The following is a 24,133-nucleotide window of genomic DNA, read 5'->3' on the forward strand; positions in this document are numbered from 1 at the left end:
AATCACTTTTTAAAATCCAGATGAATGTCAGAATTATCTTGAAACATTTTGAAAACTACAAGTGCTCAGATATTGCTTTTTTCTTCCAGAGCTCCAGATATGTTTCTAATGAGTAGTCATGTTTAAAAACAACTGAACTATATGATACTCTTTTACCTAGTTTGTTTCACTTTTTCTATTTCGTATTCAGTGCTCCCATTCCATTTAGTTATGTTCCTCAATTTATCCATCCTTTTTTTTTTTTGATGTTCTTTCTCAAGCCTTTACCACGTGTAGTAGAAAAGCTTTTGTATACATATATATATGTATAATATATAAATATTTTAGAAAACATGAATTTTTTCTTAACTAAAAAAATTATGACATTTTGATCCCACTTGTTTGACTTAGTAGGAATAGAACCCTAGATTTCTAATTAAAAAATAGATGTGCAGCAAGCAACAAAGGTTTATGGTATAGCACAGGGAACTAGAGTCAATATGTTGTGATAACCTATGATGGATAATATTTTCAAAAATAATATATGTGTATCTGCATAGCTGAATCACCTTACTGTGCACCTGAAGCATTATAAGTCAACTATATTTGAATAAAATATATATATTTAAAGTAGTAATATAAAGAGGGAAAAAAGCAGTTTCTGTGAATATGTCCACCAATTAGATAAATAATTGGGAATATTTTTATTCTTGGGTCCAATTGTAAATGTAGACTTCAACATAAAATAGGAAAAGAGAAAGGGTGAACCTGCCTAGAATTTTATTAAATTGATCATTTTGCAGACCTAAAATATACTGTTCTATATTTTTAGGAAAAATATACCTTGTTTACAAAATGTTTTTAAAATATTTTCTTTTAAATGTTATCCTTATTAAAATCCACGAGCTTAACAAATTCTCTGAAGAATTGATGCAATGAGAAAGGATGTGGTAATCACTAGTGACTACATTTAAATAAAATATCTGCCTTCAATTTATACATTTTGTTCTAATAGAAATACTGATTAGACTTGTGATTTAAATATTTATGCTTCTTACTAAATATAAAATGTCTTTTAACTCTGGCATTGTTCAGAATACCCTCAAAGTAATTATGGTCTCTCTAAAAATATCAAATAACTCTCTGGGTTTTTTTTTTCTTTTTGTTTTGTACATGAGCTTTCAGTTCAGTTCAGTCGCTCAATGATGTCTGACTCTGTGACACCATGTATTGTAGCATGCCAGGCTTCCCTGTCCATCTCCAACTCCCAGAGCTTGCTCAAACTCACGTCCATCGTGTTGATGCCATCCAAGCATCTCATCCTCTGTCGTCCCCTTCTTCTCCCGCCTTCAATCTTTCCCAGCATCAGGGTCTTTTCCAATGAGTCAGTTCTTCGCATCAGATGGCCAAAGTATTGGAGTTTCAGCTTCAGCATCAGTCCTTCCAATGAATATTCAGGACTGATTTCCTTTAGGATGGACTGATTGGATCTCCTTGCAGTGCAAGTGACTTTAAAGAGTCTTCTCCAACACCACAGTTCAAAAGCATCAATTCTTCAGTGCTCAGCAGTCTTTATAGTCCAACTCTCTCATCCATACATGATTACTGGAAAAAACATAGCATTGACTAGATGGACCTCTGTTGGCAAAGTAATGTCTCCGCTTTTTAATATGCCGTCTAGGTTGGTCATAACTTTTCTTCCAAGGAGCAGGCATCTTTTAATTTCATGGCTGCAGTCACCATCTGCAGTGATTTTGGAGTCCAAAAAAACAAAGTCTCTCACTGTTTCCATTGTTTCCCCATCTATTTGCCACGAAGTAATGGGGCTGGATGCCATGATCTTCATTTTCTGAATGTTGAGTTTTAAACCAACTTTTTCACTCTCCTCTTTCACTTTCATCAAGAGACTCTTTAGTTCTTCTTCGCTTTCTGCCATAACGGTGGTATCATCTGCATATCTGAGGTTATTGATATTTCTCCCAGCAATCTTGATTCCAGCTTGTGCTTCATCCAGCCTGACATTTCTCATGACGTACTCTGCATATAAGTTAAATAAGCAGGGTGACAACATACATCCTTGACATACTCCTTTTCCTATTTGGAACAAGTCTTTTGTTCCATGTCCAGTTCTAACTGTTGCTTCCTGACCTGCATACAGATTTCTAAAGAGGCAGGTCAGGTGGCCTGGTATTCCCATCTCTTGAATTTTCCAGTTTGTTTTGATCCACAGAGTCAAAGGCTTTGGCGTAGTCAATAAAGCAGAAGTAGATATTTTTCTGGAACCCTCTTGCTTTTTCAATGATCCAACAGATGTTGGCAATTTGGTCTCTGGTTCCTCTGACTTTTCTAAATTCACCTTGAACATCTGGAAGTTCATAGTCATGTACTATTGAAGCCTGACTTGGAGAATTTTGAGCATTTCTTTGCTAGCGTGTGAGATGAGTGCAATTGTGTGGTAGTTTGAACATTCTTTGGCATTGCCTTACTTTGGGATTGGAATGAAACTGACCTTTTCCTGTCCTGTGGCCACTGCTGGGTTTTCCAAATTTGCTGGCATATTGAGTGCAGCAGTTTCACAACATCATCTTTTAGGATTTCAAATAGCTCAACTGGCATTCCATCACTTCCACCAGCTTTGTTCATAGTGATACCTCCTAAGGCCCACTTGACTTCGTATTCCAGGATGTCTGGCTCTGGGTGAGCTATAACTTGGTCTAAAATATGCCAAGGTTGTGAATCCAAAGGACATTGCTTTGTTCTCAAGAATCCACAACTCCCAATCAAAATTTAGATATATTTAGATATCAAACCAAGAGTTACCCTATTCCAAGTTCAGTTCATTCTACTTAAACAATGTAAGAATAATTACTGTTTCTTCTTATTATACGGAGATGACAGTCAGACATTTTAATAATAGACACAGCACAGCACCCATCAGTCAGAAGGGATGCTAGACTTAGTACTGGAGGAACATCCCAGAGCCCCTCCTAGTTTCTCCATTCCACACCCCATCCCCCTCCACCCCAACTCCCTGGCAGTACTCTTTCAGTTGCTAGGTGCTGGGGAGTAGGGGGATGGGGAATTAGTGGCTATTTGCCTTCCAGTGTGTAACTGGTATTTTAATAACCAGTGTGGCTATACTGGTGTCCTAACTGAATATGAACACTGGACAGGAAGGTTTCTACTGTGGCATGAAGAGTATTAATGATGTAGCATTTCTTCAAAGAATGGTATCCTGTTATCTCCAGGAATTTCTTCTGTGCTGACAGTATTCCATTGTGCAAGTCTTGTTGCAGATGTATGGGCAAGAGTAACAACCACTGATACACCTGTTGGCAGACCACAAATGTAAGATGGACTCCAACTGCATAGATGTTAAAATGTGGAAAAAGGTGCGTCACATAATCCATGAACTACACGCTAAGGTTTGTTTTATTTCCTTTCTGCTTCCATCAATCCCCTCTTTTCCCTAACACCTTGATTTTGCCAATTGTAGTTTTGTTGACCCTTTTAGAACCAAACTACTGAGGTTCCCAGGAGATGATTTGTATCCTCTGTTTACATGAGAAGCTAAGGGTTTGGATGGCCACAGGTAAAGAACTGTTGGTGTGCATTGAAAGGATGTTTTATTAATTCTAACCTTTCCCAGCCCAAGCAACCTCACTGTGTGCCACAGAGTGCCCTCTTTGTAAGGGGCTGGAATTGCTGGGAAAGCAGTAGGGGCTTCTTGGTGCTGATAGAATTGGTATATAAAATTAGGGTATGTTTTTCCTTGGAGATTTGGGGATAATTACCAGTTGTATGTGATATTCTACGTCCTGGAACAACTCACTTCTAGCATATTAGGAATACAGATACATATTTGGGGAGAAAAGCAAGAATGCAAACAGTGCTTACTGGTTTAGGAAGAAAGCTTTAGCAGTATTACAATGGGTACATCCACAATGTAAATAGAAAAGTAAAAGGGGAATTTACCTGATATAAACACACTGTTGTCCTCCGCAAATCTCTCTCCACTAAATATCGCCCATAAAAGCGCTTTGTAAACTGTGGCTGCTGCTGCTGCTAAGTCACTTCAGTTGTGTCTGACTCTGTGTGACCCCATAGACGGCAGCCCACCAGACTCCCCCGTCCCTGGGATTCTCCAGGCAAGAACACTGGAGTGGGTTGCCATTTCCTTCTCCAATGCAGGAAAGTGAAAAGTAAAAGTGAAGTCGCTCAGTCGTGTCTGACTCTTAGCGACCCCATGGACTGCAGCCTACCAGGCTCCTCCGTCCAGGGAGTTTCCAGGCAAGAGTACTGGAGCAGGGTGCCATAGCACTAGACAAACGTAAGGCTGTGTGTGTGCTCCCTCCAAAAGGGAGGGATCACCAACTCTCATTTAATCTCCTCCTATGCCCAACTCTGAACACTTTCTCTGAGCTTTCTCTTCATTTCTGATTTCAAAGAAAGGTTTAACAAACAGGAATAGAAATACTGATGTGTTTGATATGATATAGAAATTATTCAGAAATAATTGTGCTTATGCTCCCTCCAACTTAACTCTCATATTCTTTTGTTGAATTTATTTAATCTCTATATCCTCTTCCTTCTCTGGAACTAGGACTCCCAGAGTAAAACTTCTTTCCTGTTCTTTTAATTAAATAAAATAATCTCTTTTTTTACAAATTCATTTTTCCCTTCTCCCTTCAGAGGCTCTCACGTTTTACCTGACTGAAATTTTTTGGGTTACAGAAGTCCTTGCCTTGCTGGCATTTTATTTTGAAGTGCGTATTTCAATTCAACAAATATTTGAACAGTGGAATTGCTGGAGGTTCTATGCTAGATGCTGCTGCTGCTGCTGCTAAGTCACTTCATTCATGTCCGACTCTGTGTGACCCCAGAGACGGCAGCCCACCAGGCTCCCCCGTCCCTGAGATTCTCCAAGCAAGAACACTGGAGTGGGTTGCCATTTCCTTCTCCAATGCATGAGAGTAAAAAGTGAAAGTGAAGTCGCTTCAGTCGTGTCCGACTCTTAGCGACCCCATGGACTGCAGCCTACCAGGCTCCTCTGTCCATGGGATTTTCCAGGTAACAGTACTGGAGTGGCTTGCCATTGCCTTCTTGGATGCTAGATGCTACAGGGGGTAAAATAGATAAATGTCACAGTCCCTGATAGCACCTACCTTCAAAGGGCTTAGTTGCTAACAAGGAAAACTTAGAAAACTGCACAAATAACCATAAGGCAAGGCAGAGTACCTTATGCAGGTACCGGAAGAGATTACACTTACTACTGGTGAGGATTTCCTCTCAAGAGGGCTCTGTGGTTCTCATTGTTTGCTTGCTTGCTTCTGTTAGTCATTTCTTATACACCTCAGAATTCTCTTGCTAGCTGTTACAAAATTATTTTTTCCTGCAAATCCTCTGTTTTTTCTACTACATTTCCCTATTGAACTCCTAAATTCATGCTTGGACTTTGCAAAGATGCTCTAGGCTTTTTGTTTGTTTATTTTTAATTGAAGGGTAATTGCTTTACAGTATTGTGTTGGTTTCTGCCAAACGTCAACATGTATCACCCAAAGGTTAACCCATGTCCCCTCCCACTTGAATGTCCCTCCCACCTCCCTCCCTACCCCACAGCTCTTTTCAATCAAAAGGAACAGTGGTAAGAAACTGTAATTTAACTAGTGGTTTTTAAAAAATCTGTTTTGAATGGCCTTGACCTTATGAGTTGACATTCCTGTCTGTGATTTGCATGTCTCTTCTCTGCCCCCACCCTTGAGCACAGCACATATCCAGTGGCCTCAACGGTGGCTCCCCATTATATTTGTCCCTTACTCACTTGTTTCTGTCTTGATATCTCTGAAAATCCAGACAGTATAATTCCTCAAGTCACATAGTTTTCTCAATTTTTACCCTGTTTTCCTTTATCGCCTTCCAAAATCCCAAGTTGACCTCAGTCATGGGCTTTATTCTTCTCCAAGAATAAACTTCTTTTAATGTTTAGCCACAGTTATGGGGCAAAAAAAGTAAAGTCTCATAATTCTTGGGGAATTGTGTTAGTGTAAAGTGATACTTCCCATGATTTATATGTATATAGGGGCATCTGAGAAAAAAAGCACATTCATTCCTGTCTTGGTTGACTACCACCAAATGGACATTTTTTTTTCTCTTTTTCTTCACTAGCAGAATCCCGATTTTGCTCAGGCTCCTCCTAGTGGACATATCCTTAAGAGGAGGCTGGAGGTGGATCTTGATGCGACAAACACAAAGTTTAGATGCAGCCATGATGAAATACTGGCAAATCAGATGAAAGGGAACATCTTCTGAACGGCTTCAGAAAGTTTTCTTCACTCAGAAATGAAGATGCTCTGTTTTCTTGCATTGTCACCTACAAGGAATGCTAGAAACCGTGACTACCACTTCGCATGCGTGACAGGAGAAGAACTAGAGACCACAGAAAAGAGACAAACAACAGTTTCACCCCAGAGTCATTTTGTTAACCAACCCATGGCTTTTCTACAACTAGACTTCTTGGGTGAGGTTATAAATATTTTTATTGTTTGCCACTGTTACTGGGGCTTTCTGTTAATTGCAGTTAACCACAGATTTTTTTCATTACAGATGTTAATTATTTTTGAAATATACAAATTATTTTGTTAAAAGCCTAAGATAAAAGTCATGATTATATTGCTCTGTAGGACAGTAAGGAGTACTGTATCTAATCTAACAACCTTATTTCAACAGTCTCTGCTTCCTGTGAATCTTTTTTTCTTTGATTCTCCTGGAACCAACTTCACCATTTTTTCGATTTCCTCATTAATGAGTTAATGCATCTTTGATGTGTTTTCATTCTATAAGTTACATGTGTACCTTTTTGAAAAATGTAGTTAAATATCATTATGATTTCAAATTTTCTACTGAATTTTAAAGTGGTTTTCCACTTGAATTTAATTCAACTCTTTTATTTACAGAATTCTGTTTCCCTGTGGTAGAGGATGCAAAGGTAGAACATAGGGATGAGAGGAAAGACTAAGAAGCATCATACAGTATTTTCAGTAATTTCTAGGCTTTCTTAGTAGCTATTGGGTACCCTAAGGATTGCCCTGGCCAGTACAAAGCAGCCTTGAAGTTTAAAGTCATTATAAAGACTTTCCAGGAGCCTGTGTTCATTCAAGATTATGATGATACAACTATAAAAGCCTACAGTGGTTATCAGACATAGCAGATATCCTGAAGGAAAAAAAAACTGTTGTGGCACCAAGTCTTGCTGGAACAACCTCTTTATCAATAATCAGCTGTTACAATGGATTATTAAGGGCAACACTCACTCATGTGTCCTTGGGAAACACAAAGTTTGAAGTTTTTATTTTGAAATGAACAATTAACAAATGGAAAGGACTAAAAAAGGTTTAATTGGAGGACTGCCTCTCAAAATTCTGGCTCTTTCAGTCTTAACAAATGTCATTAACAGACTGTATTGAAATCCCATTTCAACATCAGGGAGACTGCTACTAATCTGGAACTTTTCTCCTATGACCTTCTACTCTTGCATTGAATAATAATTCTGTATATATTTCAGAGCACTTTGACATTTCCAAAGAGCGTCATTCATTCTTTCACTGTGTGTATTAACATCCCTGGAAGTGGCAGGTGAAGTTCGGAATCAGGATTTTGAATACCTAGATCTTGGGATTCCCACAACTAAGAACGCTGAATTGCAGTGTTGGTTCTTTTCTGGAATCACCTGACCACTGTGGGCAAGGTGAATTAAAAGCCCTGGGCGCGAGACATGAATCCACCATCTCCTTGCTGCTTAGTCACTTTGTGACTTCTTTGCTCATTAGATAAGCTGACCAATTGAAGCCCTGCCTTTCCAGGTATTAAATAATCAAGAGGATTGACTTAGCATGGAGTTCAGCACACGGCAGCATTGCTCAAAGCACAGCAATTAGTCAGTGCTGGACTCCCTCCCCAGGAGCCCCCACGGAGACGTCCTGTGTGCCAGGGAGCCAGAGGCAGCGGAGAGGCCACCGAGTGGCTCCCACCGGTGGCGGGCAAGCCCCGCCCGTCCGGAAAGCCGCTCTGCTCGGCGCTCACTCCGCCCTCAGCGGGCCGGGGCGGGGACGCCGTTCCCCTGGAAACGGGACGCGCTGCTAAAGACCCTCGGGAACTCGGTCAGGCTGCGCCGCGGCTCTGAGAGCAGCCGCGGGAGGCCGAGTGGGAGCAGGTGTGGGACGAGCGGCCGCGCTCGCGGTGATCGCTGGAGGAGGTGGGCGCCCCCCGGGGCGCGCGTGTGGACGTGGCCCAGCCTACCGGGCTGGGGAGGGACGCGCACGGGAAGCCGGCCGGCCCCGCGCCTACTCGGCCGTACCCGATGGCAGCCCAGGTGGCGGCCCGAGAAGCCCCGATTCTTCGCCTCATCCCGGGCGCCGGCCCGGAGGCGGCGCGCCTGGTGGAACTGGAGGAGGACGACGAAGACGAGGAGGTGGCGGCGGCCAGGAGAGCGCGGAGTTTTGCCCGGGACGCGCGGGTGCGCTTCGTCGGCTGCCGCCTGGAGCAGTTACTGGGCCTCCCGGAAGAGAAATGGAGCCAGTATTTGGAAAGTGGGGACAACTGGCAGGTTCTGGGGGAGTTTCTGGAGAGCCCCAGCCCAGCCTGCCTTTGGTGCAGCGTCGCCACTGAGGGGCAGCTCGAGGCGTCCCCACAGGTACGGGGTGAGGGGACCCGGCCGCACCTCGCGTCCAGCCTGACGGACACCCGGGCGGGACTGGCCAGTCGCGCCTCCTCGGGTTCCTTCGGGACATGTATTAGGGCTCTATAAAGTAAATTAATTAATTAATTAATTAATAATTTCTATCAAGTGCCTGCCCCCGGAGTCCACAGAATCCCCCAGGTGCGTCCACTCTGCCTTTGAGCGGCTGTTGGTTAGTTTTCTAGGTCAGCCTTTGAGCCTGCAAAAGCCGCGCGTTCTTTAGCTGCCTGGATGTTAGGCGCAAGGTGAATTCTCCGTGCCAGATAACTTTACTTTAAATCGTTCTTGGATCACTCTGGAGCCATATGTGGTGTTTGGCAGAGCCCAAATATCTTGTCATGGCTCAGGCTGCCTGTCAACCACACTTCATCCCAGGGAATAATATTGATACTTAGTCTTAAAAAAAAAGAAAAAGGATTGCCGGCAGTCTGCGCTCAGGACTGTGTTTCTTTTTCCTTTTTCAATTTGACTTATAGTACACTTGAACGTTAACGAGTTCAGTTTGTACTTCTACGAATACAGCATTTGTACTTCTAGACTTTGAAGAGTTTAGAGCAAGATTTATAGTCTTGAGATGCTTTGCTGTTACGTTGTCAAGTGGTACCATCATCGCTAGATGTGGTCGATTATAATGGCGGGGATCCCAGAGAAAAAATAACTGGAGTTTTACCTTAGAGTTTTATGGGTTCCGAATTTTGTGTTTTGCTGCTCTCCTAGTTTAGTTTTTAAAAGTTTGTCAGAGTAGACAAAGAGAACACTTTAGTATTAGGTTAAATAGTCATGATATCTGAAGAAATGATTTGGTAGTCATGAAAATGCTAGAATATCTTGATTAAACATGTCTGGTTTTTTTACTTTGAGGACAGTAATCAAATGTAACCCCTTAGTCTTTTGTCTCAGTTGGGCTTATTTCTAACAGGAAAAGGTTATACAAAAGAATAACCTTTGCTGAGATGGAAACATTTCCAATTTCTCCCTGTATTTGTTTTTGATTATGAGACTTTATGGTACATAATGATCTTCTGAAAGGTGATATTCCACACCAATAATACTGTGAAATTAGCTTTATAAAAGAATAAAGAAAACTGTGTACACGTTGTAGAGGAGTAGTGGAACAATCTTATTTATAAAGGTAGGCAGGATGCCAGATTTTGTTTCTCATGCTTGCAATCCAGTTACAAGTTAGATATAGTACATCTTGTTTGTTAACATGGAAGCTACATTGTGGACTTAAAATAATTATGTTGCTCTTGTTTCAGATTCCAAGAGATGTAAAAGGTAAACTTATTTATATTGGCAAGAAGACTACTGAAAGCACTGGAGTAAATGACTTCTCTCAGATAGTTTTGTTTGGAGAGTTACCTGCCTCATCTCTTGGACATGTAACTGCTTTCCTAGATGAGGTACTGGTCTGTCCTTAATATTTTAATATTTAATTTATCTTCATGACACTTGAAATTAATTCAGGATAAATGGCTATTAAAAAGAATGTAGCAGCTGGTCATCTCATTAGCCAGGTGGATGGAAAATGATAGCCGTTTAGTCTGTTCCTGAAATGAGCTGATACTGATGCTGACATTCAACAGGTGGTAATTTGTAGATCATCCTTTACCTCTTTCTTTCTAAATAATGGAAGGAAATTAAAAAGCACCTAGAATAGGCTTCTGCACTTAGCTAAAGTATTAAACTTCCTGTTCAGAGTAAAGGTAGATATACACTTTGAAAAAGTGTGTTATCAGTTTTTAAGATTCCTGTTTGTTTCTAAGTGCACTCATGTGAGATAATGGAAAAAGGTAACAGAAACAAAGTATTAGGAATGAGTGCCTTAAAATTACTTTTCTCTCCCCTTCAGAGAAGTGCTTTCCAAACCCATGTTGCTGCTGCTGCTAAGTCGCTTCAGTCGTGTCCGACTCTGTGCGACGCCATAGACGGCAGCCCACCAGGCTCCCCCGTCCCTGGGATTCTCCAGGCAAGAACACTGGAGTGGGTTGCCATACTGGCACTCTAATGTTCCTAAGAACCACTTAGGGATTTTGGTAAAGGCAAACTGATGGAGTAGGTCTGTAGTGGAGCTGATGCGGTTTGTTCACAAACCAGCTTTGAGGAATAACATACAAAATGACTGAATTTGGAAGAACCAGAGCAGTGGTTTTCAAAGTTTGCTGAGGATTAGCATCACCTGGGTAGTTAATGTAACTCTGCCCAGGTGAAACATAATACCAATTAAATAAGAATGTCTTGGGTTAGGAGCCTGGCTGCAGTAGTGGTTAAAGATTCTCAGGTGATTCTGTGTGTGGGGGGGGTTGTGTTAGTCAGGAAGTCGTGTTCAACTCTTTTCGACCCCCCGTGGACTGTAAAAGTCTCCTTTGTCCATGGAGTTCTCCAGGCAAGAATACTGGAGTAGGGTTGTCATTCCCTTCTCCAGGGGATCTTCCCGACTGAGGAATCCAACCCGGGTTTCCTGCATTGCTGGCGGATTCCAGTGGATTCTTTACCATCTGAGCTACCGGGGGAAGTACATGTGATTCTAATGCACACCAAATTTGGGGAAACTAGGTTAATATCACTAAACTAGGTCTCAGTAGTCGAAGCAGTCTTGCCAAGACCGATATTTAATGTAGGAGTAATTGCCAACGTACGTATTTATTACTGAAGATTTGTCAGCCTCCGTCTTTCATACCTCTTCTACTTCCTGAGGCTCTTCTGCTTTCTCCTTGAAAGGTATTTTCTTGCTGTCTCTGGATTAGCTAGGGCTTCTCTCCCCTAACTTCAATTCTGCCATGGTTTCCCTCTATTGAGTTTCTATAGTGCTAGTTGATTTCTAGAAGACACTAGGAAGAGAGTTTTCTATCTTAAGCACTTGAGACAGTTCTTGTTATGTCACAGGTGTTCAGGAGATTTTTACTGAACTGAATCTGATGAAAGGGTTTCACATGGAGTGTAAGTGACCTTTGGTCATGGGAATCCAGGCTGCCATCAACTGGACTTAGAAGTGCAAAGCTGCACTCCTTATTGGAATGCTTTCTCTACCATCTGTGACAAAAGATATAAAACTTTCAGGTTTCTCTGACCTTTGTCTGCCTAGCCCTCTGAAAAGTTTAAGTGAAAGAGTAAACTGTCCATGAGTATATATCTCTATAGAAGAAATAAAACATTCAGAATCTCATGTGTTTAGGTGGTTTTGGAAGATTCTAATTTATTTAATTATGCTTGAAGATATGAGCATTGGGACGAAAAAAGCGAAGACACCACACTTACGATGTCCCTTGGGTTTCTTTGTGGACAAGACTTGAATTCGGAATGAAGGGGCCCTAAGGCCTGGCATGAGTCCAGATTCTCTGTGGTCTGACCTCCCTGTGACCTCTCAACTCATTTCAGTTGCTAACTCCTGGCTTCCTTGTGGTCATTCCTGAATTATTTCAGGCACACTGTTGCCCTGGGGCTTTTGCTCTTGCTGTTTCTTCATCTTTCCCAGAATCCCCTCAGCCAGCCCCTTCATGTCTTTGAAGTCTTTTTGCTCAAATATCTCTGGTCTGTGAAGCTGCCCTCCAGGTGAGCAGGGATCTTTGAAGGGCCCGGACCTAAAGTCAGGCAAGTGAGGCCCCCAGCTCAAGAGGAGAACTTCCAGGGAGGTGAGGAGAAACAAAAACAACTCATTAATCAAGATGAATAATAGTTTAAGGCAGTTTTTTTGTGTTGTTTTTTTTTTTTTTTTTGCTGCACCACAAGACTTATAAGATCTTAGTTCCCTGAGCAGGGATTGAACTCAGGTGCTAGCAGTGAAAGCATGGAGTCTTAACCACTGACTACCAGGGAATTCCCTAAGAAAGTATTTTAAAAACTAAAAATTAATGCAAGTAAATCACTTTAAAAATAGGATCACTAACAGTGCCATGCCAGGTCATATTGGAGCCTAAGGCAAAATGTCAGTAACACTTGTCTTTATTAAAAAATGTCTATTTTGTTTATCAGTTTTGGATTTTTATTTTAAAAATATTTTAAAATATGATTCATCTTATTGAGTTTTTGAGCTTTCCTGGTAACTCAGGGGTGAAGAATCCACCTGGAATACAGGAGACTCAGGTTCTATCCCTGGGTTGGGAAGATACCCTGGAGAAGGAAATGGCAACCCTCTCCAGTATTCTTGCCTGGAAAACCCCATGAAAAGAGGAGCCTGGCAGGCTATAGTCCATGAGGTCGCAAAGATTCGGACACAACTTAGTGACTACACAACAAATCAGGTGGTGGTTGTTTGTGGGCTCTTTCGTGTCCTCTTCCGTTTTGTTCCATAGTGAGCACCTTACTTGCCTCACCCTCGTCATTGCTCTTAATCTTCCCCCACTGTGCACACTCAGGCATATCCCACTCTCTGTGAGCCCAGGTCTGTAGCTCTCAAGGCAAGAATCCTGGAGTGGGTTGCCATTTCTTTTTCTGGGGGATCTTCCCAACTCAGGAACTGAACCCATGACTCTTGTGTCTCCTGTATTGGCAGGCAGGTTCTTTACCAGCTGAGCCACCAGGGATGAGTCCCAAACCCCCAAGATTCTGCCTGACACATAGTAACAGTTAAGTAAGTACTTGTTAAATGAATGAAAGTTAAATAAGGGCTAATGATATCCTCTTGTAAGAGACAAAACAATGGAGCTTCAAGATATTTTTATAGAGGAAAAGCATTTGGTGTATGACCTCTGATATCTCCATTTGAATTTTTTTGACATTTATGACAACTTTGGGCTTTTCACTTGGAATTTTTATGCTAACAAGCCCACAGTTGTCATTTGTTCCTTTAGTCAATACTTTTTTAATACCTGTTTGGTACCACTGACAGGACATACCTGGCAGTTAGTGATGACATTTCTGCCCTCAGAAAGCATGCAGTCTAACTAGGGAGGCCGACAGCTGAACAAACAGGGATACAGCGTGGTGGGCATTGTGGTTTCAGCAGGTTGCTGCGACATCTTAGACTTTAGGAAGTCTCAGCTTGAATAGGTCACAGGTCTTGATTTGCCTGAGTTGGTTCCAGTCTCCTCTGTTACAGATCAGATGACATCTGCTAATTCTTATTGTTTGTTTTAACTCTCAAAAGCATCCACGGTTGTATGGTAAATTATTTATTGAAGGCCAATCATTGTAAATTATTTGGCAAATTGTTTGTTGAAGGACAAGAGCAGTAACTAGGTGTGGAGAAGGGAGGAAGCGAGAAGCAGTGTAAAGGCCCAGAGGTGAGGAAATGCAGATTGCATTTTTAAAAACTGAGTACATTACTACAGTTAGAGTGAGGAAGAAGAGCTGGGGGGTGGTGGGAAATAAAGCTGGACAGGCTGATGAAAAAGTTAACACCCCTGCAACGTTTTCATCCAGGTGGTTGCCTCCAAAGCCAATTGTCAAACCCACATCCATGTATTTATTGAAAGATGATAGTGGCTATGCATGTTCTCTGAAGGTTTTTATTAGGACAGATTTCATTTAAAAGTTTGAGATCAAATGGGCCATTTGTGACTTGTATTCCAAACTAATTAGCTACTCTCTTTCTGGGTACATTCTGGTACATTAAGAAGAAAAGCATTTAATGCAAGGATTGGTGAATCGGTGACTCCATTAAGGACCAAAGAGGGACTATGTTACTGAAGTAGTGATTGGGTTGAAAAGTGTTGAGGGATTTATTTTCCAGTGTTGTGGTTCTTATACTGGAGTAAAATAAAGGGATGGACCAGGTGTTTGAACAGAAGATGAGAAAAAGTCACTTATCATGTCATATTTATTTTTTTCTCATTTAATGTTTCATTTATATTCAATGTTGTATAGTCTTTGAAGTTTGACACAGATATCCACTAATAAACAGTAATTTATGTTGATATGGTAGGCTCTCCCAAACTTCTCTTCCCAGCTCTGATCTCTCTCCTGAGCTTCAAGCTTGGACTTCTCCCGCCCTACTGGACATGACACTTGCTGTGTAATAGACATCTCAGATCTAATGTGTGCAAAATTTTGCTCCAGATCTACTGTTCAATATTATCATGTGTCTCTATATGCTATTATTTTAACTATATTATATAATTTTTAGCAAAAGTATTAAAAATGTCATGCAGTTATTTCTTTATATTATGTTGACCCATATCTTGAAAGAAACAATAACTGTAAATGTTTCTCAAGCCAGAATGAAAGTATGATTTGGTTCTTGCAATCAGTGTCTGGACCACATTCCTATACATTTCAATTTAAGAAGTCTAGCAGAGGCCTAGGCTCCTGTATTTTGAAATTGTTGACCAGGTAATAGTCTCTACTGATTTAAGAACTGTTGTTAAAAGGAAGATGCCAGTTTCAAAAAAGGATAAAGAAAGTAAAGAGAATGCTAGCAAAGACTGTTTTAACCTGTAATTGTATATCCGCTAGTGAACATGTCCAAATTATTTTGGTTCAGAGAAAGTTTGGGGATTTTTCTTACAAAGCATAAAACGTAGACACAAAACTTCCAGCTAAATACAAAACCCCAGATTAATTGAATTCCTTTGTATGTGCTTGTTGCTAACGAGGTTTATTTTCACTACAGAGCACATCCCAGGTGAACTTGTTTGAAATGATTTTCATAGAGATACTCTAGCCCTCTGCTTAACTGCTCTACAAAGCATGTAGCTCAGAATTGCGTAACAGTTTTATCTATAGCTTATGACACAAATATTTAATTTTAAAAGGAGTTGGTCTTGTCACAGAACAGTAAATAGAGCGGAAGTTTGAAATAGTATCCAGTAAACTGGAAATGTTGATGAACCAGAATTATCCCTGTCCCTGACTTTTAGAAAAAGCTGTTGATACTGGGAATTTAATCTAGAAAGCAGTTGTTCAGTGGGTCAGTGCATGGGCAGCTCAGGAAGCCTAAGACTTCAGTCTTGTTTCCAAAGCTCTTCATGCACCTCACAGCCCCTCTCCTTAAGGCTGCTGGCTCCAGTTTCAGGCCGGCCAGACTGGAACTTTCTCAGAAGCAATCTCCTCCTTTAGCCTTCAATGATTTCGCATCAGCGTCCAGGTTTCTCCCTGCCCTAATCGTTCGTCTGTAAGATTTAAACCGAGTATCAACTTTCCTGGCGAGTCTTCCCTAATACCTGTCCCAGTCAGAGATGGGTGTTTTTCCTGTGTTTTCCACGTGACAGGAAAATATGCCTCTCATGGCGGTTCTGACCCACAGAGCTCGACACACTAATTTTTTTTTGTTTTTATTGAAGAATAGTTGATTTATAGTGTTGTATTAATTTCTGCTATAGAGCAAATTCAGGTATATAGAGAGAGCAAGATTCAGATATATTCTTTCCCATTATGGTTTATCTCAGGATATTGAGTGTAGTTCCCTGTGCTGTACAGTAGGACTTTATGCATCCTTTATATAATGGTTGACATCTGCTGATCTCAAACTCCCAATACCTTTCTCCCCAGCCCTCGTCCCCCTTGGCAACCATAAGTCTGTTCTCTGCCTGGGAGTCTATTTCTATTTCATACATAAGGTTCATTTGTGTTATATTTTGGATTCCACATATAAGTAATACTATATGGCATCTGTCTTTCTCTTTCTGACTTAATTCACTAAGTATGATCATCTCTAGGTCCATTCATGTTGCAAATGGCTTTATTTCATTCTTTTTTGTGGCTGAGTAGTATTCCATTGTATATACACATACCACATCTTCTTTATCCATCCATCTGTGGATGGACATTTAGATTGTTGCCACTGAAAGACACACTATTTCTTACTAATCTCCTAGTTCAAGAAGTAGTGGGTACAAAGCAGGAAAATATAATACAATTTGGAAACATTTGTTTTATCCCCATTGGAAAATGAAATGAATTTTCAGTTTGTTTGTAGTTAACTAGAAGATTGTGTTCTCAAAATCAATTTTAAAAAGGTAGGCTGTTTTCTAAGCATTTGAGCTAATGGAAATTTTATGGTTAATGCTGAGAGTCTAGACAGATTGTGTCAGAAAAAAATGTTTACAATTAGTACATATTGGAAAAGAGTGAAGAAGCAAGAAGAGACTAACTGCACTAACTCAACAAACTATAATTAACATATAACTTAACACATGCTGGGCTTTGGGAACACAAAAAATAATTTTGGAGGATTTCCACACATATAGTTTCATTGATATTCCGAACTTAATGGTGGAAGGAGTTCCAAAAAAGCTTCATATGATTTAATAAATATCTTTCTATCAAAATTTAATCCACTGGGATGTCCCTCAGAGCTGGACAAGATTAATTTGCTTTTGCCTCCATGTGATTCAAGAAGATTTCTTCCGTTCGTACACCTGCTAGTGTGTTCAATTTGCATTAAGAAAGCAGTTTACTTACTTGACATGATTTTGCTTATCTCATACACGGTCTGAGTTACTGGGAGCCTCCATAAGTGTTTGATAAATATGTAAATGAATGAACAAGCAGTATAGTACTTCCACTTTGAAAGAATTTGTCTAATTGATTAAGTCTAAATGGGTCACTGGCTTTGTCATCTGTTTGTAGATTTGATGTCACAGGAGGACTTTTATGAAACTGAAACTGAGTGGTTAGTTGCCGATCGTGTGTAACAAGAAAATCTTTGAAGGAATACGTTGTCTGTATGTTAATTTTTCTGCTTCTTAAAATGTTTTTCTTTCTCTAGATTTTAGTGCCAATTATTTCTAATAAGAACAACCATAAATCCTGGTCATGCTTCATTTCACAAGACATGGAACATCATACAGAAGTCATGAAAAGTAAAATGCATATTTTTAGGGGCAAAATGTTGAGAAGAACTCTTCTACCAATTCCCACTATTGCAGGAAACATTGACCTGGACCAGAAATATTCAGAGACCAAGTACGTAATGATACAGTTTACACAAGATATCAAAATGAAGAGCTGGTATACCTACTTAATATCATACCCCCATAACACCCCCATGTTAGCAATATAGAAATATTATTGTAATGACAGCATGTTTTAAAAATAAAATAATTATTAAAAGTCCTGTCCTTAGTCGGATGAAATGATTCACTTTTGTATTATATTATTAACCATTTCAGTGTTTGCAGCCTGGAGCCAAATGAAAGGAGAGTACTCCATGCAATTGAATCAGTGGTTATTAAATGGTCACATCAAATCCAAGAAATCATAGAGAAGGATTCAGTGCAGCCTTTGCTAAATGGTCTTCACTCAAATCCTCAAACTGAACTGGATTTCTGGACGATGAGAAGAGAGAACCTATCATGCATTTATGAACAAGTAAGTAGAGAGCCCTAGAAATAGCTTGTCAGTTGAATTAGCAAAATCACTTGTTGAATTTGGTGCCCCAAAGCAGTGATTTCCAATAACTTTAAAGGTTTAACACACTGTCTTTGAATGACTTACTCAATTCTTACTGCAAAATGCTTGATAGTATGCATTATTAAAATTAATTTTCACTTTCATGCTTTGGAGAAGGAAATGGCAACCCACTCCAGTGTTCTTGCCTGGAGAATCCCAAGGATGGGGGAGCCTGGTGGGCTGCCGTCTGTGGGGTCGCACAGAGTCAGACATGACTGAAGCGACTTAGCAGCAGCAGCAGCAAAAGTGAATTTACCTTTTGGAAAATATTTTGACAGCATGTGAGTAATTGGAAACACTTTGTGTCATAGGAAGTGTAGTTCCCAAAGGAAATGCTGAAGATTTTTATGATTTAATTAATCTAGTTGATATAATTGATTTGGGAAAGGAGTAGGCTTTGCTTAGTGGAGAGACGCAACTTTGGAAGAACTAACTGGTTCCTCTGCTAGTGTTTGCCTTAGAAGTTATTCAACTTAATGTTCTAAAAACTAAGACATTCATTCACATGTTCACCTATCTCTTAGAGATTTTTCTGAAACAGATTTTATATGGAAATTTATCTTACATATATAATAAAATGTAAATTAGGTTTTTTAAAAATTCGAAGACCTATAAATGTAAAATAAAATAGAAGCTTAAGAAAAAAACGTTAATTTTAAAAATTATTTTCAACTTGAAACCAGGTACATCTTTGAATATTAAATACTGTGTGTATTGTGTATTAGTGGAATATAAATTTAAATATTCTTTGCAGAATATATTTATTTAGTCATTAATCTAGGTTATATATATATTTCAATTTAGCTTCAGACTCCTATTGTCCTCAAAATGGTTAATATCCTGAAAAATAAGCAAAGCAGCTATTTTCCAACATTGAAGGACATCTTCACGACTGTGAAAAATGGTAAGACTCGTGTTCCTTAGCCTGGATCAGTGGTCCCTCCTGATCTGACTCCTGCCTGTTTGCTCAGCCTCCTTCTACGCTTGGTATGCTCATGAAATGATTGCACTTGACTCTTCTAATGGTAAATCCATCTTAATCGTCTACAATTTATTCGTCAGCTATTAGTAAACCATTTAAAAACTTTAACTAAAGAGGATCTAGAGGCAACTTTCAGTGAGAGTGCCTGTGTGGAGGGGAAAGGCTTCTGTTATTTATCAGCGAGTCATTGAATGCCCAGCATGGAGATTTGCTAATCAACAGTTGGGCTGCAATTAGTCCAGTTATTCCCCAGTAGACTCTCTGAATTTGCTTAAGTTCCACCATTTATTTAACTCCTAAGAATGCAAAATCATCATTGAAGATTTAACACACAGAGAGGAGGGTTTGTTTGTTGAATTTCCAGCAGATAGTACATGTACATTGTTTAAAGCCAGAAATGATAAGATGGTGTTTATAATTTAAAATATAAAAGTGCAAATCCTCCTTCTCTTTTCAGTACCAGTTTCAGTCTCAACCAGGAGTAACCCCCTCCGTAGTTTTTTGATTTCTGTTGATGTTTCTTTAGGCACGTGTAAGCAAATATGGATATGATCCATGATTCTAAAGTTTTAAATGGTAAAATTGTAAGATAGCATGGCCCAAGAGCTGGTTTTTGTTTTGTTTTGTTGGCTATGTGCACAGCTTGTGGGACCCTCGGCAGTGAAAGCACAGAGTCCTGACCTCCAGACTACTAGGGAACTCCTGTTTTTGTTTCTGACATTAGAAAATTATTTTTTAATTTTTAATGTGTGTTACATGGGAAGTAATAAAATACTTAAAATTTACTTTGAGAAAGTTATGCTAACTCTTTAGGCTTTTCTCTATCAACTGTTGTCTTAAGGCCTCTTTTCAAACGGAATTAGATCTGAGTTTCTGCCCCAGATCCACCCAGTACATCTTTTTGTGGAGTCTCTGGTTTCCATTGGCCAAACTGGCATATTAAAACTTTGTTTGCAAATTGTTGCAAGGATTGAAACACTGTTGTGCAACCTTGTCCCTGCTGACACTTTGGGCAGGATAATTCTTTGCTGTGGGGGACCGCCCTATGCACTGCAGTGTATTTGGCAGCATTGCTGGAGTCCACTCACTACCCCCATGACAAAAAAACTTAAGACACTGCCAGATAACCCTCAGTGGGGAAGACCTCCCCTGGCTGAGAACCACTGGATTGAAGATTTAATATACAGTGTACAAAGTACCAGGCTTCCCTGGTGGCTCAGTGGTAAAGTGTCCACCTGCCAATGCAGGAAATGCAGGGGACGTGGGTTCGATTCCTGGATTGGGAAGATCTCCCGGGAAAGGATATGGCAATCCAGTATTCCTTGTTGGGAAATCCCATGGGCAGAGGAGCCTGGGTGGGCTACATACAGTCCATGGGGTTGCTAAAGAGTCTGACTTGACTTAGCAGCTAAACAAGTACAAAGTACTAGGCATACAGTAAGCGTACCCCCCATAAATAGAAGCTGCTTGTATTTTTTTCTGTTAGTAATATTTAACATTTTCTTTGGATACAAGATCTGCAGGAATAAATCCCAGGGATCCTTAGAGCCTTATGAGCATACAGCCTAGAGATTCAGGGGAAAAAATCATTTTGAGTAGAGCAAGTAGCCCAAAGCCATTGTTAGAGTTAGAAGGCCCTCCCAAAGATTTACTGGAGGCTCTGTAAAGTCAGTAGATACACTTGTCACATTTTAAGGGCGCTTTACCTATTACATGCAGTTATTTGATTTTGAAATTAATATTGAAAACTTATTTCAGAACATGAGTGCGTCTGGGATAAAAATGGTTCCTGGACCCTCTCTTTCTTCCTGGGTCCTTGTTATTAGGTGGGCAGATCCATGAGTTACTTGTCAAGTAGAGTTCTGTGGGTGGGTAGATATCTGATTCCAACAGCAAAAAAAGGAGTGTTGCGGGTTATTTTGTTTTTAATCTCTAATAGTATTTTGGGATAAACAAGAAAACAAGAATTTAGCTTCCTTCATATCCTGCTTTCATAGGAGATGCCTTTCAGTTAAGCAAAAGTATTTGTAGCCTCAGGAGTAAAATAAATGGAGTCTGATGGAAATCTTTTTAGGGCCATCAAAAGGGCCAATTTTAAGAGAAAATTTGAATTAGATTAAGCAGTAATTAGTAATAGTTAACTATTTAAATTGTTTTCATATAGCTTTTAAAAATATACCTTATTCCTACCATGCTTAACAATTTTTTAAAATTTGTTTAATTGAAGGATGATTGCTTTACAGTGTTGTGTTGGTCTCTACCAAACATCAGTATGATATGCTTAGCCGTTTTTAAATTTGAGGTAAAATTCACGTAACATAAAATTTTAAAGAGTGCAGTTCAGTGGCATGTAGTATATTCACAGTGTCCTGTAACTATTGCCTCCGTCTATGTCCAAAATATTTTCATCACCCATGCTTAAAAATTTCAATAGTTATTTTTGAATAATAATATAATAGAAAAATTTTCAGTCTTTGTATAAGTTACTCTCATAGGATAGAAGAATGAAACAATAAATGTTTAAATTGTGCTGGTAGCAAGTACCTAGGAGGAATTAACATTCTGCTGATGCAGCTTGTGAATCTTCAGTCACAATTTACTTGTGCTGTAAGGGTGAATATGCCTGGGCTCTTTTGAAGGGTTCTTACAGCCAGACAATATGTGAAGCTTTTCCTAACCTGTCATGTGTCGATCGTAGGATAAATAATCAAAAAGAGGCAACATTTAAGTATAACCATATTGTTTTGCATCGTTCTCTTGAACTTGTGAAGTGGATTTAGATAGAAGAGACTGCCTCACATTAACGGTGGTTTCCTTTCAGCTCTGCTCGAAGCCCAAGATGCGGAACTTTACCTGAGACCCCTGAGGAGACACATTCAGTGTCTCCAGGAGACGGAATTCCCACAGACTGGTGTATTAATTGCCCCGTTATTTCATACCATCTGTCTGATCTGGAGTCATTCCAAGTTTTATAATACCCCTGCTCGGGTTATAGTTTTATTGCAAGAGTTTTGTAATCTCTTCATTGACCAGGTACGTAGCATGAAAAAATAGAGTCAATGAGAATTATTGCCATGTGGTAGGTTTTATTGGGGTTTCTCTGGTGGCTCAGCAGTAAAGAATCTGCCTGCGATGCAGGAGACCCAGATTTGATCCCTGGGTTGGGAAGATCCCCTGGAGAAGGGCATGGCAACCCACTCCAGTATTCTTGCCTGGAGCATTCCATGGACAGAGGACTGGTGGGCTACAGTACATGGGGTTGCAAAGAGTCCAACACAACTGAGCAACTATCGCTTTCACTTTTCAGGTTTTATTAGCTCAATGAGGAATGAATAAATCCAGTTAGAGATCACTTTATTCCTCTTTTTTCAGAGAGGACTTTTATGGTAACAAAGGCCAGGTGAGTTTCTATCCTAAATGGCAAAGGAGCACTAGAAATAACTTAAATACAATCACAGGACAGTTGTTACTAGATTCTGTTTGTTTAATACCCTACTTTTCTAAAGAGATTTAAGGTAGCTTCTAATACAAGGTGCTGGGAAGGATTGGGGGTGGGAGGAGAAGGGGATGACAGAGAATGAGATGGCTGGATGGCATCACCGACTCGATGGACATGAGTTTGAGTGAACTCCAGGAGTTGGTGATGGACAGGGAGGCCTGGCGTGCTGCGATTCATGGGGTTGCGGAGAGTGGACACGACTGAGCGACTGAACTGAACTGAATACAAGGTGCACATGTGTAGTACTTTCTTTGTATCTTTCCTTTTGGTTTCCATGGAGACACAGGCTGAGGGAAGACTTTTGGAAAGTAGAGAACCTGGTAGAAGCAAGAATGATCCTCAAAAAATAGTAGTTGAATTAAAAAGAATTTTGATTCATGGGTGATCTTTAAAAATCTCTTGCTTATAATTGTTTCTCTACTCTTTGCTTACATTACAAAATATTTTTAAAAATTAGACTGCTTCCTCATCCAGTGGAAAGTTTTAATTCCTCTTGTGTCCATAATATCAGAGCATTTCATAATTTCAGAGTTAAAAGATACTAGAAGGGCGTATCATCTAGTGATTCTCTAAGGGTGCGTGTGTGTGTCTGTCTGTCTGTCTGTGTATGTGTGTGTGTCAGTCTGCTTGAGTTGCTAAAACAGAATTCTACAGGTTGGGTGGCTTTATTTTCAGAAATTGCTTTCTCAAGTTTTGGAGGCTGGGCGACCAGTCCCGGTTCCTGCATTGGTGTATTCTGACCAGTGTTCTTTCTGGCTTGCAGATAGCTGCCTTCTCTCTGTGCACTCATGTGGTGGAGAGAAAGATCTTCCTCCTCCTCTTCTTAACAAAACCACAGTCCTATCAGATTGGGGTCCACCCTCCTGTCCTCATTTCACCTGAATTACCTGCTGAAGATGCCATTTCTGGGTAGTCACATTGGTGGTTAGGGCTCCCACACAGGCACTGTTTCAGAGGGTATGCACAATTCAGTCCATAGCAGGGTCTCTATCAGGGTGTGGGTCTGAACCCCTAAGGGGTTTTTGTAAAATGGATGCCAGAGAATCAGAATCTGTGCATGTGGCTTAGCCTTTGTGTTGCTAAGAACGCCTCTTATGAGAGTCGCGTCACTTCTACCTGTAACTGGCAAACTGAAACAGAAAGAAGGGCCTAAGTTCACAGTAACGGGAAAGTCTAAGTGTGCAAAGACTTGAGGATTAGCATTCTCCAGGAGAATCAGATGATAATTTCAAAACTCCACTTTGCTCATTTGTGTTTGATTGACTTGATTCTTAGCCTCTCGTCACATGTAAATAAGCACTAGAGGCATATTCTGCTACTAGAGGAACTTCCCTGGAGAGAGGTTTTTTTAATTCTGGGCCGATGGGTTTTATGATGGACAGGGAATCCCGGCGTGCTGCAGTCCATGGGGTCGCAAAGAGTCGGACACGACTGAGCAACTGAACTGAACTGAAAGCACTTTATTTTCTCTCCTGGTGCAATCCTGTGGCCAGGAAGACAGGATATTTTAACAGATCTGGATCACTAGCTCAGGGAAGGGTGGCCAACTATGATTGACCTAAATAAATCCCCAATCTAGTCTAATGCTTCTCACTTCATGACTCATATT

General features: G+C 40.2%; 1 protein-coding gene across 1 annotated transcript in view; it reads left to right on the top strand.

Annotated features, from left to right (window-relative positions):
- The first annotated feature begins 8,132 nt into the window (after positions 1 to 8,132).
- Positions 8,133 to 24,133, top strand: part of DNAH11 (dynein axonemal heavy chain 11) — a 390,076-nt gene continuing 374,075 nt past the window's right edge. Inside the window, exons 1-6 of the mRNA XM_088833659.1 lie at positions 8,133 to 8,668; positions 9,973 to 10,116; positions 17,361 to 17,557; positions 17,764 to 17,962; positions 18,848 to 18,947; positions 21,847 to 22,058. Of these exons, the coding sequence (XP_088689785.1) occupies positions 8,336 to 8,668; positions 9,973 to 10,116; positions 17,361 to 17,557; positions 17,764 to 17,962; positions 18,848 to 18,947; positions 21,847 to 22,058 (1,185 nt within the window). The 5' untranslated portion in view covers positions 8,133 to 8,335. The remainder of the gene's footprint in view (positions 8,669 to 9,972; positions 10,117 to 17,360; positions 17,558 to 17,763; positions 17,963 to 18,847; positions 18,948 to 21,846; positions 22,059 to 24,133) is intronic.

Source organism: Moschus berezovskii, chromosome 3 (assembly GCF_049115385.1).
Source record: "Moschus berezovskii isolate FMDL1 chromosome 3, NW_MosBer_1.0, whole genome shotgun sequence".
NCBI classification, from domain to species: domain Eukaryota; kingdom Metazoa; phylum Chordata; class Mammalia; order Artiodactyla; family Moschidae; genus Moschus; species Moschus berezovskii.